We start from the raw sequence: 18,224 nt of genomic DNA, 5'->3' as shown, positions 1-18,224 counted from the left end.
CTTTTTTTTTTTTTTTTTTAAGACAGTATCTTTTTAAATAATATTTTATTTTTATTTTATGTGTGTGGGTGTTTTGCCTGAATGTATAGCTGCGTATCCCATGCATGCAGTACCCACACAGGCCAGAGAGAGCATTGGTCCTCTGAAAGGGGAGTCTCAGACGGTTCTAAACTGAACCCTGGTCTTCTAAGAGCAGCTAATGCTCTTACTCACTGAGCTACCTCTCCAGCCCCAAGGCAGCGTCTTGTGTACCCCAGAATGGACTCAAACTGACCGTGTAGGTCTCCCCTCTTCCACCCAGGTACTGGGCATGTACCGCACAGTGCCTTGCACGATGCCCTGTGTATTGAAGTATTCCACACCTGAGAAGCTGGTGTGGGGATTCAGAGGAATGGTAGCTGCCGATGTCACCAGCAGAGATACACGTACAGAACTGAACGTTCCCATCTGTGTTTATGGAGTTATTCCCATCAGCCGGCGGCATCTTACAAAATGTGACTTTGTCAAGACTAAGACATTAGCATTGGCTCAGTGTTACTTACTAAACTACAGATTTTATTTAGAGCCCCAGCGTTTTTTGCTTTTTAAACTATTGTTTTTCCCTCTCCCTGTGGTAGAGTAGTAACAAAGGCCTATTGAGGGGAAACTTCTGGTCAAGAGAATCAGGGGCCTGGGACTGGGTCAATCACCTGGCCAAGAAATCACCTTTAGGAAGGGGGGTTCACCTCGTAAAGCAGAGAGGTGGAATAATTAGTCCTTTAATGAGATGCTGTCTTTCCCTTCCCACAATCCCCTCTTCCTAGTGCAGTCCTTACTAACCAAGCACCCATGAGATTCTGCCTGGTCAAAGTGCACTTTTTTCTTTTTCTTCTTTCTTTCTGGTGCTGGCCAGAGCCTAACTCTATGCTTTTTATGATTTTTGGGGCTTCCTGTTCTTTCATCGGAGGCCCCCTTGCCCCTGTGGTTGCCTTCTCCACTGGCTTCACTCAAAAGACAGCTTCCCCCTTCTCCTCCTCTGCAAAGCCGCTGGGATTTAAACCTTACCTGCCCTGGCTGTTTTCTTTTAACCTCTAAGAAAGGTGTCTCTGAGCTTCTGCTTGAGTCCTTTTTCTATGTGCTTTGATTAATGAGTTCAAGAACTCCAAGAGGTATCACCAAGACCAATCTGGAATCCCATATTACCCTTTCTTTTGTTGTTGCTTGTTTTTTTCGGCAGGTCTCAGAAGCACTCACTGACCATAAACTCACTAAGTAGCTAAGCATAACCTTGAACTCTTGATTCTCTTACCTGTGGCTGGCAAGTGCTGAGACTACAGGCTTAGGGCACCACGCCTGACCTAGGTTTTTGTTTGTTTGACATTTGTTTGTTGTGTTGCTTTGAGGATGGTCTCACTACACCAGTCTGGACTCAACTCCTGGCAATCTTCCTACCTCAGCATCCTAACTGTTATCAATTAAAAGCTTGAACCACAACTGGACTGTTGTTCCGCATGCCTTTAACCCCAGCACTTGGAAAGCGGAGGCAGATGGATCTCTGTGAGTTCAGGACAGCCAGGGCTAAACAAAGAAACCCTATCTCAAAACAAGAAAAAAAAATACCAACAACAAACAAACAAAGCAGGACCTGACTGGAGGACGCGGCTGGAGAGTGAACTCAGGGCTTTGCACATGCTAGGCAAGCTCCTCTCTGCCTACATTGTATATTAGTTATTAACTCTCCGGTTTTGAACAGTGCTGGTCCGGTGTTTCAGACACTGATGGCCTGAGGTGGGGGAGATGCCACAGAGGCTGTCCGCCCATATCAGCAGGTGTGCGGCCTCCGTTATTCCTGCTGATGCTCACCCCCGTCTCCCAGGATGCTTCAGTGAGGGTTGTGTTTTAAGAAGCTTCATTTTTGTTATATGCTATTCGGTAGAAGTGCATGGCTCATATACTCCTTTTCAGATTCTGTAAAATTTTCATCTTTTACTAAAGATTTCCATGGAAAAGACCCACTCTGAACCAATGTTTTGAGACCTCAAAATAGAAAAGTAGAAAAAGAAAAAGAAAGCAGAAGACGAGGAGGAGGAAGAGGAGAAGAAAAGAAATAATCAGGAGTGGAGTATAGCCCACTGGTCTAACCCATGTGCAAAGCCCTAGGTTTTTGTTTTTGTTCCCCCCCCAGCCAGAAACACTGTCACACACACTTCACACACAAAGAAATGAGTCACCACCAAGTGTAACCTGAGGGGAGAGAAATAGAACAACATCTCAAATGTAAATACAGAGTATCTAACTTTTAAAAATTAAATCTAAAAAAAAAAAAATAGAACAACAGTGTGTTGAAGGAAGAGGTATTAAAACTTCTGCGAGGAAGGCTGGCGAGCTCGCTGAGCTGGTAAGTGCTTACCGTGCATGGAGGCTTTAGTTCCCAACTCATCATCCATGAAAAGCCAGACGTGGAAGCAGATGCTTGGAATCCCAGCTCTGAACAGCAATGGGAACAGAAGAACCCTGAACTGTCTGGCCAGCCAACATGGCCGAACAGGTAAGACACCCTGTCTTTGACAAGCAAGACAGAACCTAGAGCAGCTGAGAGTGCTTACTCTTGGGCTGGAGAGATGGCTCAGCCATTAAAGGCTAAGCTCACAACCAAAAATAAAAGAGTGCTTACTCTTACCTCGGGTTTGGTTCCTATCACCCAGGTTGGGGTCAGTAACTGCCTATAAATCCGGAATCAGGGAATTAAGCCTCTTTGAGTTGCCAGGGATACCTACACACATTTTACTTATCAACTCACTTAGATACACATACATACACATAAAAATAAGTGGAGGCTGGAGAGATGGCTCAGCGGTTAAAAGCACTAACTGCTCTTCCAAAGGACCTGAGTTCAATTCCCAGCAACCACATGGTGGCTCACAACCATCTGTAACAGAATCCAGCGCCCTCTTCTGGTGTGTCTGAAGACAGCAACAATGTCCTCACATAAAATAAATCTTTAAAAGAAAGAAAAATAAGTAAATGAGCTATGGTGGTGGCACAGCCCTTTAATCCCAACTCTTGGGAGGCAGAGGCAGAAGGATCTGTGGATCTGAGGCCAACCTGGTCTACAGAGCGAGTTCCAGGCCATGCTGGGCTACAAAGAGAGATGCTATCTCAAAACAAGAGAAAAATTAGATAGGTTGATAGATAGGTAGAAGATAGAATAGATAGATGATATATAGGTAGATAGATAGATAGATAGATAGATAGATAGATAGATAGATAGATAGATAGGTCTGAGTCTGGAATTAAGGTCATTTAAACAAGATGTACAGTGTCTGAAGAGAAACAATATTCAAGATTGTCCTCCGACACATCTTGTATATGTTAAAACCACTAGAGTTATAAGTACCCTGCACATCTTTCTTCTTAAGATTTATTTTTATTTTATGTGTATGAGTTTTGGCTGCATATATGTAAATATGCCACATGAATGTATTGCTCTCCGAGGCCAGAATAAGCATTGGATTTTCTGGATTTGAATCAAACCCAAGGACAGCCCGTGCTCTGAGTCACTGAGCTGGGCCACCAGTCTCCACTGGTGGACAACCTTTGAGACTAATGGAAACCCGTTATTCCCTAAAGATTTGCAGTCTGGGAGGCGTAGGGGTGCATATGTGTGAGCAGATTCAGTTCAGACTGGGAGGTAAGCAGGAGGAATATGGAGACAGCAGCAGCAGTGGCTGCAGAGCTCCCACTTCCAAGGAAAATGTCATCCACATGTGTGGGTGACACTAACAACTGCTTAGGCACACCTGTGACTGGGCATGAACTTGGATCCAGGTTTAGTGGGACATTGTTCATATCAATGGATCAATAGAACAGAAAAGGAAGGGGAAGGAAGTTGAGGGAGGATTGGGGAAACAGGATAGAATACTGGGTCTGAGAACATAGGACGTTCATCCGTGAAGATACCAGGGTTGTGAGGAAAGTCTGAAGGACGCTGACAAAGCTTTCCGATTTCTTTCGTTTTACTGAGTCAAGGTCTCGCTCTGTGGCTGAGGTTGCCCTGGAACTCACCATGGCCCCAGTGGAACTTGAATCAACCCTGCTGCCTCTGCCTCCTAGCTGCGATCATAGGCCTGGGTCCCATGCCCTGCTCAGTGGGTTCTTTTGAGAAGTGATCTCAGGGGGCTGCAAAGGAGTTGTATCTTGATAGAGAAAGTAAAGAAATATTTTGGAAATGGTAAGCAGAAAGTTTTCCATAGCTGGGAGCAGTGACATAACTGTAATCCCAACATTTAGGAGACTGAGGCAGGAGGATTACCTTGAGTTCAAGGTCATCTTGGGATATGTGGCAAGACCATATCTCAAAAAGAAGAGGAGACAAAAGAGGAGGGGGAGGAGGAGGAAGAGAAGGAAGAAAAGAAGGAAGAGGAAGAGGGGGAGAAGGGAGAGGAGGAGGAGGACAGCCTCTGGCTTGTTATACGAGGTGTCAGAAAAAGGTAGAAATGGCTTCAAAGCAGCTTTCCTATCTTGGTCAGGTAAGTGTGGTGATGAAGGACCTGCAGTTACCAAAGGCCCTGAAGAAATTCAAACAAGAATGATGTATTGAAGCCAAATGTGGCAGAGAAGCCTCTGCACTTAGGAGGCAGAAACAGCTGGATCTCTGAGCTTCAAACCAGCCAGGGGTTACACAATAAGGTCCTGTTTCAAGATAACAAAACAAAGAATTATTTATTAAACATCTACATGTATAATTTAACTCTTCAACACAGGGTTTGAGGAAAGAAAGGGAGAGACTGGAACAACCGCTAAGAGAATTTGTTGCTCATCCAGAGGATACAGGTTCCGAAGGTCTGCACGGTAGTTCACAACATCTCTACCTCTGGTTCTAGGGGAAATGGCAAGGTTTTCTGACCTCTGTGGGCAACAGATACATACATGGGGCACAAACATATATGCAGGCAAAGCACTCATACACAAAAGTAAGTAAACACATCTTAAGAAAATAAAAAGATGTAGGTAGTCCTTTGAGCTGTGTTTCCAGATTCCTCTCTAACTTAGAAGGAAATAAGACTTGGCAGACAGAATTGGACCTTCACCTTTGTCTTATCAGGATCACAGAGGGTGGGGTCTTTATGAGTCTCATTCACAGTGTGTACCCTGAAGAGACCTGACGCGCCTCAGACAAGGCAGCTTTCATGTCTAATGATCTCACTACCATGCATGTATAGGTAACCACAAGGAAGTTGCCTCTCTTGGAAGTCATGCAGCATCAAAGAGCTCTATCACTATGGTTTCTCCTGCAGCCGGTTGACAGCTAATACACTCACTGTTTGCAATCCCTGATAAGGAGACAAGAACAATAAAACTCATGCTTAGATGACTGTCCTTCCTGGAATGACTGTCCCATCTCTTGAGTATCCCTGTAAATTCCATGTTCAGAAAGAATAAACATCGCAAACCTGAGTTTGCAATGTTCCCCGGGAGGTTGAGCTAAACGTCACAGTCCAGATGAACCACACACCAACATCATCACAGACTCCCAATGTGCCAGCCAGCTGGACAGTCCCTGTCACCACCCTGTAGCACTCATTGGCAGTCACTGGGACTGAGGAAGATTGTAGAGAATTAGAGACAGGAGATAAAGAAGAAAATCAGGAATGGGGTGTGGAGATACCCTGCCTTCCTTGGTTTCTTTTGTGAAAAGAAAGGGAACTTCGGGAGTCTAGAGAGAAGTCTTGTTTTATTGTAAGGGTTTCTGAGACAGGGTCTGACCTTGTAGTTCAAGGTGACCAGGAACAAGCTATGTGAACCTGGCTCCCCTCACCCTTGAGGTGAGCTTCCCAGGTTCTGCACCCCTACCTCTACCCTACTGACATTACAAACATGTACTGCCACATTCAGCCCAAAATTTTTTCTTTTTCCCCTTTTTTTTCTTGGCAGGACTGAACTCTTCAGCCTTCATCCTCCTGCCTCTGCTGCCTGAGTTCTGAGTGATAGGTCTGCACATCTATTTGAAATGCTTTCATTTTAATGAGTAACTAAACAGTTGTGTGGAGACTAAGGTTCAAAAAGATGGTCTTGTCTTTCTATATTTTCTCGAGGACTTTGTTGCTTTGGTGGCCAGATTGATAACCCCACTGCATAAAACAGACAGAATTGGAATCAGTCAGGCTACCACAGAGTTCTGGATCATTATACTGCTTTTACATTTTATTGGGGCAGGAGAGATTGCTCAGTGGTTAGAGCATGTTCTCTTCCTTAGGGCTCGTTACCCATACTGACCACTCATGTTGAGAGCACTCTACAGATGCCTGTGATTCCAGTTTCAGGGGATCTCACACCTCTGGTTTCCGTGGACATCTGCACTCCAGTGCACACACCCACACACAGACACACACAGACATGTAATTCAAAATAAAAATAAACCTTAAAAAATATCCTCTGAGCCTGGATTTCTTTTTCAGGGTCTTATAGGCACAGCCCAGACTATCCCTTAGCAACAGGTCCACACAGCAGGAGAAAGTCTGTTAAGGTCTCAAAGTGTGATTCCTTCCCTTTCTCACTGAATCTCCAGACTGTGAACAGTTGTCTTTTGTTTCCAATGACATGGGAAAGTGGGTAGCAAAACTATCTTAGTGCGTGGGACTACAGGACCTGGTCCTAGGTGTGTAGGCTGGAAAGCCTATAAGCACCAGCCCATGTGGCCTCACTGATGCCACATGGAGACCAGTGTCTTAGTCAAATGTTAGAGAGCCATGTGTGTGTCACATAAGCCCCCGTTCCCAACCTCCCACTGAACCCCGCAGGGCTTGTGGATCAGGGCTCGGCTTTACAGACACCCCTTATTCTTACACAGGTATCAGTTTTTCTATCCACATGGCTATAAAATACTGTACTTTGCTTACATGTTGTAAAAACACTCATCAGAATGAAAGCAATAAAGCAGAATAACCCTTGTCGCCATAGGAACGTTCCCTGTCTGCTTCCTGCCAAGACTTGGAGGAGGACAGGGGATCCTGCCTGGTGGCTGTCACACACCCACACACTTTGGTTGGATGCTGACTTCTGGCTTCTCTTCACCCCAGAAGGCCATTCTTAGAAAAGCCCAGGGAAGCTGGGAACATGGCGGCCCTTACCATGCAACAGACAGATGTGGGTGTGTTTGAGTCTACATCTGATTCAGACAGAGGCACTACTTGGGTCAAAGGACATGTCTTTGGACCCGTTTCCACGTGATTCCTCTTTTTTTTTTTTTTTCTTTCTTGAGAAAAGATCTCTTTAAATGGCCTAGGCTGGTCTCAAACCCCTGGACTTCAGTAATCCTCCGGCCTGTGTCTCCTGAGTGCTGGGACTAAAGGTGTAAGCCGCCACTACCCAGCTTCAATCTGTTTTTCTTAAGAAAAAAAAAAAGGGTGTGTGTGTGTGTGTGTGTGTGTGTGTGTGTATGTATGTATGTATGTGTGTGTATATGTGTGTATGTATGTGTGTGTATGTATGTGTGTGTATATGTGTGTGTGTATGTGTGTGTGTATGTATGTGTGTGTATATGTATGTGTGTGTCTGTGTTTCTGTGTGAGTACAGGTGCCCATAGGGTCCTGAAGAGGATGTTTAATGGTGATAGATAGTTGTGAGTCCCCTGACAAAGATGCCTGAACTAGATTCTGACCTTTAATATCACCATCCCTAAAGAGGGGCTCAACCTTCTCTAGCTCTTTCCCTAACACAAGCTTTACCCTAACTTCCTGGTAGAAAGCTGTTAAAAAATTAAAATTAAAATAAACAAGCAATCAAGCAAGCAAACAAACCATGTGTGGCCAGCCTGCTCTGCACAGGGATTTCCAGGCCAGTCGGGCTTCGTGGTGAGAGCCCGTGTGGGCAGGAAATCTGTAAGTGAAAGTGACTTGAGGTCTCATAGACATAACTGGCTGTAAAAAGGGGTGATCTGTACATCAAATATAATATAAAATCAGGCTGGAGATACGGCTCAGAGGTTAAGAGGCTTGCTGCTCTTGCAGAGTACCAGAGTTGGTTTCCCAGCATTCAAGGCGGAGGGCTAATAGCCACTTGGAACTTCAGAGGGTCCAACAGCTTTGTCTGGCTTCTGAGGGTATTCACATACAAATATACTCGCACAGACACACATACAGATACACGCACACAAACACACACAGATATACACGCACACATACACACACACATAAAATATGGGGCTGAAGAGATGGCTCAGGGGTTGAGAGCATCTGTTCTTACAGAGGAACTGGATTCAGTTCCCAGCACCCCACATGATGACTCACAACCATTCGTAACTCCAAGGGCTCTTATGCTGCCCTCTAACCCCTGTGGGAAGTCACCAGGCATTGGTGTACATATCTACATGCAGGCAAATATATATATAATGAATAAATCTTAAAAACTAAAAATAAAGCAAATCTTTAAAAGTATATAAAATTGTATTTTAAGTCAACAAACTGGGAATAAATGTACAGAAGATTTTTTTATATAAGAGCATCTAAAAACTTTTTTTTTTTCTGTAAATTAACCCGTTTATTGCAGGCCAGACAAGTCTCAGACCGGGTAGGGCTCCTACTGGTCTTTCAGTTCCTTCAGTCTTCTGATGGCAGACTTCACTGTGACTGCAGAGGTGGTATTGTAGGTCCAGGCGCCGCCGGCCACCGTTTTCATGCAGGAACCACAGTGCCAGATGCCAACAGCTCGTCTCTTCATTTTGGTCTTGCCACAGAAGGAGCACGTGTACTTCGCGTGCTGGCTGATTTCAATTTTCTTCACCATTTTCCGGAGGGAGGCACCATAGCGGGTCCCGTACTTCCCGACGATCCCGACCTTCTTGGTGCGTTTAGCCATGTCGCCGGAACCGAAGCCCAAGCCCGAAGAGCTAAAAACTTTTTTTTTATTAATAAAGTTCAGCCTTTTATATGGGTACACTGTCACTGTCTTTAGACACACCAGAAGAGGGCATCAGATCCCATTACAGATGGTTGTGAGCCACCATGTTGTTGCTGGGAATTGAACTCAGGACCTTTGGAAGAGCAGTCAGTGCTCTAACCACTGAGCCATCTCTCCAGCCCCTAAAGCTTTTTTCTAAATGCTTTGCAGATAAAGGTACTTGTTATGCAAGCCTGGCTTTCAGAGCTCTGTCGGAACTCATGTAAAGATGGAAGAGGAGAACCAGCCCTACAAAGCTCCCCTCCAGCCATGGCATGCTTACCCACATACACAGAAGACAGACACCCCACCCCCAACCCCACAATAATAAAATAAAATAAATTTCAAAAAAATGAATGATAGAGTATTCGTCAAGTTTTCATGAAGCCCTGGGTTCAACTCAAACATTATGTAATGCTTACATGTATCAAAATATCACATGGGGGCCAGTAAGGTGGTACAGCAGGTAAGGGCACTTGCCACCAAACTAGGGGAGCCTGAGTCTGATCCTGACAGAAGGGGAGAATCTATTCCTACAAGTTGTCCTTTAACTTCTCTATGTGCACCATGTCACATGCTCACACACACACACACACACACACACTAAATAAATACAATTAAAATGTTAGAAGATAATGATATGTATGTATAAATTTTTATGTGCCAATTAAATAAACTAGATTTTTATCAGAGGTCTATCTAGTTAAGAAGCTCTGGTCTTAGTCTAATGACATTTTATTACCTTATGCTTGGTAAGTCTCAGCTCTACCTTTCTCCTTTATTTTTAGGCTAATTTTGCATTGTAGTTTCTAAAACTGGGCCTGGGGCTCGTACCTGTGATCGCAGTACTTTGGAAGCCGAGGCAGAGGGATTTTCTCACATTTGAAATCAGCCAGCCTGTTTTACAAAGTGAGTTCCAGGTCAGCCAGAGAAGACCCTGTGTGTGTGTGTGTGTGTGTGTGTCTGTGTGTGTCTGTGTGTGTCTGTGTGTGTCTCTCTCTGTGTGTGTGTCTGTCTCTCTCTCTCTCTCTCTCTCTCTCTCTCTCTCTCTGTGTGTGTGTGTGTGTGTGTGTGTGTGTGTGTGTGTGTGGTGTCTCTCTACTCAGCAGCTCTGGTTGACCTGGAACAGACCAGGTTGTCCTTGAACTCACAGAGACCCTTTGCCTCCCAAGTTCGGAGATTAAACAGAATGTGCCACTGTGTTAGGCAGAAAACGTATGTTTCTTGAGTAAGCTCTTTATTTAACCAAGCCCTCTTTCTTTATTGTTTGTTTGTTTGTTTCTTAAGCAAGGTCTTGCTAGGAAACCTGGGTTGGCCTGCTTCCTCCGCCTCCACTCTTAATTATGGGTGTGATTCCCCAGGCCTGGCCAATCACTCACGGGTCAGCCATGGTGCCAGGCTCAAGCAATCTACTACAGATCTCAAGGTAGAAACCAGAATCTGCCACTCAGCAATACTGTCTCGAAAAAAGAAAAAACAAAAACAAAAGCAAAGGCAACTCCATGACAAGTTTGGGAAGCTAGATGTAGTTGGATGTGGCTAGATTATTATAGTGTAGGGAAGATGGCCAATCTGACTGTAAAGGGCAAGTGACCCTTATCACTCTGGATAAATTTGGATGTTATCTTGCTGATGACTAACCTGGGAGTGATTGTGGATGGTCATATGAATGGAGAAATTCCTTTGGTAGCAATATGGAAGATTGCTCTTGGGTCAGAGGAGGAGGAGGCCCGGAAACCATGTGACAGGAGAGTGCTCAGGGCCTGAGCTAAACGCGGTGGTCATGGAGGCAAGGGACAGGCACAGGAGGTGTCTGGGAATATGGCCACAGAGTGTAGAGTTCAGAGAGAGCAATTTGGGACACTTCCTACTTTTCCAATCTGATGGAACTGTAGGTTGTCCCAAACACAGGCAGCGAGGATCATGGCAGAGCCTGGTTGAGGATTTGGGCGTGAGCTCAGAGCTGAGCTACACCGGGGTACAAATATTGGCACTCTACTAAAACATTTTATCTGGAGCTCATGAGGAAGCATAAGAACATTTTTAGATATAGATCGATACATAAGTGATAGATATATAGGTACATACACAGATATATAGGCAGATGTAGCAGTCATTAATATTTAAGATTGTGGTTGATGATTCAAGGCTGTATGAATTAATTGCCTAAAAAGAGAAGAAAATTGAGATAGGAGTTTTGAGAACCTCAAAATTTGAAGAAAAGGAAGATCATTCTAGACCAGATGAGAACCTTTGAGAAAGCCAGGTAAGGTGACTCATGCCTCTAGTCTCAGCATCTGGGAGGATGGGTCAGGAGGCTCCACCTGCATTATAGAATGAGTTCCTGGCCAGTCTGGGATGAACACTGAGATCTTGCTTTATAAAAATGCAAATAAGGGGGGCTGGAGAGATAGCCAAAGAGGTGAAGAGTGCTTCCTGCTCTCCCGGAGGACCCAAGTTGTAGCAACTACTTGTAGCTCTAGCTCCAGGAACTCTGATACTCTCTTCTGGCACCCACACACAAGGTGTATGTTCACACACACTTATAGACATAAATCAAATAAATCAGGCTGGAGAGATGGCTCGGTGGTTAAGAGCACTGGCTGCTCTTCCAGAGGTCCTGAGTTCAAATCCCAGCAACCACAAGGTGGCTCACAACCATCTGTGATGGGATCTGATGCCCTCTTCTGGTGTGTCTGAAGACATGGACTCACATACCTAGAATAAATAAATAAAATCTTTTAAAAAATAAAATAAATCTAGAAACAAAACAAAACGAAACTCCCACAAATAAACAGGCCAGATGTTGTGACACATGTCTCTAATCTTAGTGTAGAACCAAGAGGACCAGGAGATCAGGAGGTCAAGGTCATTCTCTAAAAAGTAGTGAGGTCAAAGCCAGCCTGGGCTACATGAGACCCTGTCCCCAAACAAACAAGCAAATAAACAAAAGAAAAAAACCTAAAAAACAAATATATCTAAAGAGAGTTGGGTAAGAAAACAAATTCAGAAATTTTCAAACAGGAAAGTTAATTAAATGATAACGAGGCTTCGGTGAGACTCAGTGGGAAGGGAAGGCATCTGCTGTAAGCTGACTCACCCCTCCCCCAACCCACATGGTCAGAGCAGAGAAGAGACTTCTGCAAAATGTCCCCTGTCTCATCACACACACCATGGCACGTGTGTATAGGCACACACAAGATAAACACACAAACATGTACACACACACATACATACATATACCATAAAAGAAAAAAAAAAAAAAAGATATTAATGAGAGGAGGAGGAAGAGTGCTCCTTGTTGAGGTAGAGTTGCAGCTCACGTCTGGACAGACCCCGCCAGGACAGTACGGTTCCACCTGGAGGAAGAACGGACACAGAGGGGGAGAGAGAAAGAAGAATAAGAGAAAGGGGGACAGGAGTGTCTGCCTTTCATTTAAACTGTGACGTAACTGCTCCCAGGTAAAGGTGGGAGCTGAACCAAAAGTTGGCTGGGACTGTATAGCCATTGCCATGGCAACAAATGTGCAGGTCCCTGTCGCCTATGGATGACATCACCGCTGGGTTTGGAGGCAAAAGCGGTTCCTGATACTGATACTTCTTATCTGGGTGTGGCTCACGTTAGTAAATTCCAGTCTGTCTGGAGGCTGAGGCAGGAAGATAATGAGTTGCAATGGTGTGTTTGGAGGTGAGCTGAGCTATTTGAGACCTTACAACAACAAAGCAGCAGGAGCTGGACAGATGGCTTATCAACTAAGAATACTTTGTTATTCTTGCAGACAGCCTGGGCTCAGTTTCCGGTACCAACATTCAGGCTCACAGCCATCTGAAATGCCAGTTCCAGAGCATCTAATGGACTCTTCTGGCCTCCACACACCAAACATACATGTAAAAATTTAAAATCAATAAATGTAAAAGGACCCCCCCCCACACACACATACACTCAAAAACTCACATGTAAAATAAAACACACAAGACTCTGCTCTTGGCAGTTCAACCGATAAGATGACAGCAGTACACTAAAGTCTAAGCTCAGAGGGAGGGGACGGGGGATCAATGTGTAGATGAAGTCACATTTGGTTACTTATCTTCGACACCTCACCATTGTCACTGCCTACCTCTTCCTCCTCTGCTCCTGGGCCCAGCAGCTCATTCTTGGCACCGACCAGAGGGAAGTGTGGTGAAGTCATGATCACTGCTCTCAGGAGGACACCCCTAATCTCACCACCCAAAGCATCAGCATTTCTGGCCGCCCTGGACAAAGCGGCTTTGTCTTGGGCCACACATTAAACACACAAAGGAAAGCAAATTGAGGGCAGTAGAGGTGTCGGTGTATTATTTGTACAGTATCTGCTACAACAAGTAAGCAAGATGTCCTCATCTAATGATCATAATTACGGGCTGCGGGATGGCTCTGAGGGCAAAGGTGCTCATTGTAGAGGCTGACGTCCTGAGTTTGATTCCTGGAACTCGTGTGGTGAAATAAAAGAACCGACTCCCACAGGATGCCCTCTCAACACACACACACACACACACACACACACACACACACACACACACCATCTCTAAATAAATGCAAAATTTAAAAAATCTAATTATGCAGCACCCCATTCAATAGTCTTTCCAATTTTTGAGCAGATCCCAAACCTGTAATCACCGACAAAGAAAACGAATATAGCTTAATTAGTAAAAGCTCATTGATTAAAAATTATTCCATTTATGTATTTCATGTGTGTACACACACCCCGTGGTTCCTGTGCAGAGGTCAAAGGGCAAGTTGAATAGTTGGCTTTCTCCTACCATGTGAGCTCTGGGGATGGCTCTCAGGCTGTGACATGTGGCCTTTAACTGCTGTCTTGGTTTGCTATCTACTGCTGTGATAAACACCACGATTGAGAACAACTTAGGGAGCCTGTCACTCAGGGAAGCCAAGGAGGATCAGTGTTTACTGGGTAGAAGTAGATGAAGTCACATTTGGTTACTTATCTGCTACACCTCACCAGCTCACTGCCTACCTCTTCCTCCTCTGCTCCTGGGCCCAGCAGCTCATTCTTGGCACCGACCAGAGGGAAGTGTGGTGACGTCATGATCACTGCTCTCAGGAGGACACCCCTAATTCTCACCACCCAAAGCATCAGCGTCTCCAATTCTGCAGAGAAACCTCATCCACACTCAGCCTACCTAGGTATGGGGAGGAAAACCGAGTGACTAGAAGCACGTGGGGCTGGTGGCTGGCAGGACTGATGTTCCAGATGAATATGGAGGGGAAGTAGTGCCAAAATACAATTCTCAAGACAGTGCAATTCTGATGCTAGCACAAAGTGAGCACGTATCTATAGTGAGATTTTGGTTTATTTAAAAACCCAGTTGTATTATGTGAATATATTTTTGTTTTAATCCCAGGTGTAGGATATGGGGTTACTTCAGTTTGCCCACAGCGGCTGACCATGACTTGTCTTGTGCTCTGACAGGGGCGTGATTTTTTGAAAATTTATTTATTTTCGTATATGGGTGTTTCGCCTGATGTACATTTGCGCACAGGAAGAGGGTATCAGCTCCCATTACCGATGGTTGTGAGCCGCCACTGAGTGCTGGGACTTGAACTCAGGACCTCTTGCCAGTGCTCTCTGCTGCTGAGCCATCTCCCCAGCCCCCAGGGGTGTGATTTTGCCAGCTGAAGAGAGTTTATGTTTGGAATTCTGGGAACTCTTGAGAGGATATATAAATGCCAGAGCCAGGAGAGGCTGTGGAGGCTGCTGCCCCCTGCAGCTGCTGGTTCCTGTTACTTAGGTTTGTCAAGTAGCTGTGAGCAAGAAACCGGACGACACTGGGTATCCAGAAGATGAAGTCCTATGGACTTGATGCCCCAACTGGGCAGGAAGTCGTCTAATGAGATTGATGTGACGTTCCCTTTATTTGTAGCCTTCTTTCTATCCTACCTAGTGTTGGAAGTGGGAAGGGATAAGGGTACAGTAGGAAGGAAGATATAAGAATCCAATAAAGTAGCCAAAAATATGGTTACATATGTTCAAACGTTCCACGTGACCTTAGCCAAAAGGCTGAGAACCTATTTTGTTCAGTTTTCCTATTAGTGAGTGAATTTTTCCTAATTAGTGATGGAAAAGCTAGTTACAAAACACTAAGGAACTGGATATTTAGAATGGTACAGTGCGTTTGCCAGGTTAGATACAAAACTGACCAGCATCCTATAGAGCAGTAGAAACAGAGCGTATACTTCCACCAGATAGGAATTATTTGTATCGCGCTGGGCATCGTGACACATGAGACGCATGCATGCCTGCCATTCCAGCATGCAAGAGGCTGAGGTAGGATTGAGGGTTTGGGGCTAGCCTGGACAGCATAATAAGTTCTAGGCTAGACCCACCCACAAAGTAAGGCTGTCTTTAAAAAAAATTTTTTTAAAAAAAGGTTTTGCTATTGGACAACAACCTGACAATTAACATGTAACTTATTTTATCTGGACTGTAATCACACAAAATAGCAAAGCCACACCAGATCCTTTGTTCTAGACATGAAATAGCCCCTGGCAAGCCTGCTCCACCAGGCTCACCCACAGAGAAGGCACGCAGTCACTTCGTTTCCCAGCTTTGGGTGAGTTTTCTTTCCAGCACCCAGACTGCAGGGAAGCAGAGGTGACGTTCTCCCGGTGTATGCTGGAGAGAAGAGGGGAAGCCAGACAAGGTTCAAGAAATGGGGTAAAATGGAGAAGTGGGCCAGATGTGGTCCAGGGAGGAAGGGAACAGGAGGAACAAGGTTCTGTGTGGGAGAAGCTGAGGTGTTGCAGCCGGGTGAGCTCCGGGTGTGGTTACGCTGGGCGCGGCTGTGGTTTTCCACCTAAGGAGCTCTCACTGTCCACACGTGGCTGCTGGCTTCTGCCTGTTGAGTCATTTGCAATATGATTGGAGAAGCAGAGCTGCGGTGAGCAGAGACTGGAGGACTTATGTAGAATCACAACCCTGGGGAGCTGATGGAAAGCAGCAGGTGTTTCTTCTGTTTAGCCTGGAGTCACTGTAGGTCATCCCCAGGCAGCCAAGAAAGACAGCCAGATGTGAATGGGAGCCAGGCCATATGGGAAGTCACAGGGACAACCAGATGAGGACAGACTCGAGGCCAGGCTGATACTGGAGGTGACTTGCAGTAGACACTGACCTTCAGCTGGTATATGCAAGGGCCGACCCAGGAAAGGCGGAGGAGCTGTGAGCCCGGTGTTGCTGCATGCTTATGGGGTCGCATCCCAGGAGCAAGGTTCATGTGCAGCCCTGGGACTGTCTGCTTATAGCTTACCTCAGAGCGTTCAACAGTCTGGTCACCTCACCTGTGTCTTCCAAACACCACAGGATGACTTTAACTTAGGATATACAGGGCTGGGGATTCTGGGACATTTCATTACCACTTACCTCAGTTCACCTAGCAGAGAGTTACTCTAACCCCTCCACACTAACCTAGCAGAGAGTTACTCTATCCCCTCCACATTAACGGGTGCTCAGAAACAGATGCTGTACACAGGACATAAAACTTGTTGAGAGTTCTATCGAAAGTGCCTGTAATGGGCTGGATAGATTGCTCACAGTTAAGAGCAAGTACTGTTCTTGCAGAAGACCCCAGTTCGGTTCCTAGCACACGTGATGGGTGACTGAGGCCCTTCTACTTGACTATAAGAGCAACTGTTCTTACGTGTGTGTGTGTGTGTGTGTGTGTGTGCGCGCGCGAGTGCGTGCATGCGTGCTCGTGCATGCACTGCCACCAATTAATATTTTTAAAGAGATCTATTTATTTTATTATATATATATAAGCACACTGTAGCTGTCTTCAGACACACCAGAAGAGGGCATCAGATCTCATTACAGATGGTTGTGAGCCACCATGTGGTTGCGGGGTATTGAACTCAGGACCTCTGGAAGAGCAGCCAGTGCTCTTAACCACTGAGCTATCTTTAATATATATTAATATTTAATTATATATATATAATTTAAAGTACCTTCAAGTTGGCTTTGGCATATGCCTGTGCTCCTAGCACTCTGGAAGCTGAAACAAGAGAGTCAAACATTCAAAGCCAGCCTGAGCCACACAGCCAGACTCTATCTCAATAAAACAAATGAACAAACGCATTTAAAAAAATCAAGGCTGCATTGGCGCATGCTTTAATCCCACCACTGGGGAGGCAGAGGCAAGAGGATCTCTATAACTCCAAAGCCCACCTGGCTACAAGGGTTCTAGGACAGCCAATGCCACCTGCACAGAAAGATCCTGTCTCAAAAGAAAACCATAACAGTAAGAATACATAAACAGATAATGAGAGGACGAGCAAGAACTGCAGTGTGTGGTGCTTCTGTTTGTTCGGCTTCCTTCTGGGGGAGGTGGTTGGTGTCAGAACACTTTGTATAGAACTTAGGGCCTTGCATCTATTAGGGAAGTGTTCTTATTTTGGGGACAAGGTATCGTGTGGCACAAGATGGCCTTAAACTTGCAGTGATCTTTTTGTCTCAAGACCCCAAGTACTGGGGTTATAGGCATGAACCACCGCACTCACAGAGATCTGCCTGCTTCTGCCTCTCAAGTGCTTGGACTAAAGGTGTGAGTAACCCTGTCTGGTTCAGGTGAGTCATTAAGACAATGACATTTATTTTGTGGGTTTAGGTGTTTTGCCTACATGAATGTCTCTGCCCCACCTGCACACAGTGTCTACAGAGGTCGGAAGTCTTCTCCCTGGGTACTGGAGCTATGGATGATTGTAAGCTATCTTGTATATGCTGGGAATTAAACTCAGGTTTTCTGGCCAGCACTCTTAACCTCTAAGCTGTCTTTGCAGTCCTTCTATCTGGTCATTTTTTTTTCCAGTCAAAACTAATCTTTTATTCCTTACACATTGTTTGTGTTCAGCAATTTACAGTAACAAAAATGTTCTATCAGGTTTCTCTCTCTCTCTCTCTCTTTCTTTCTCTCTCGCTCTCTCTGTCTCTCTCTCTCTCTGCAACATTTACAATAAAGAAGAAAATAGGTTTTGACAATATATCTTATAAGAGATTTAGTTTAAAATTAAGTTAGCAAATCTATCATTGAAGAATTGCATTCGGTTTTGTTTTAGAAAGATATTCCTTGGAATTGTAATTAGAGATATGCTACATAAATTTTCTACTAAACACTAAACTGGACATTAAACATCAAAACACAATAATATGGTTCTTATCGATAAATGGTATCATGTACTGAAGTTTTTGTCATGGTTTGGTATATCTTCTTATAGTTACCTATCCTCCATTTGTGACTGGTTAAAACTAGATTGTCT

General features: G+C 44.9%; 1 protein-coding gene across 1 annotated transcript; it reads right to left on the bottom strand.

Moving 5' to 3' along the window:
* Positions 1-8,491: 8,491 nt before the first annotated feature.
* LOC308418599 (large ribosomal subunit protein eL43) lies at positions 8,492-8,853 on the bottom strand. The gene has a single exon (XM_080913987.1). The coding sequence runs from the start codon at positions 8,834-8,836 to the stop codon at positions 8,558-8,560; it is 279 nt and encodes a 92-aa protein (XP_080770113.1). The 5' UTR covers positions 8,837-8,853; the 3' UTR covers positions 8,492-8,557.
* Between the last annotated feature and the right edge of the window lie 9,371 nt (positions 8,854-18,224).

The sequence above is a fragment of the Micromys minutus genome (assembly GCF_963924665.1).
Source record: "Micromys minutus genome assembly, chromosome: 3".
NCBI classification, from domain to species: Eukaryota; Metazoa; Chordata; class Mammalia; order Rodentia; family Muridae; genus Micromys; species Micromys minutus.
Note: the sequence above shows the minus strand (reverse complement) of the source record. Positions and strands in the feature narration are given on the sequence as shown.

Excerpts from the sequence above, each read along its gene's own strand:
- LOC308418599 (XM_080913987.1), bottom strand. The coding sequence starts at position 8,836 with ATGGCTAAACGCACCAAGAAGGTCGGGATCGTCGGGAAGTACGGGACC.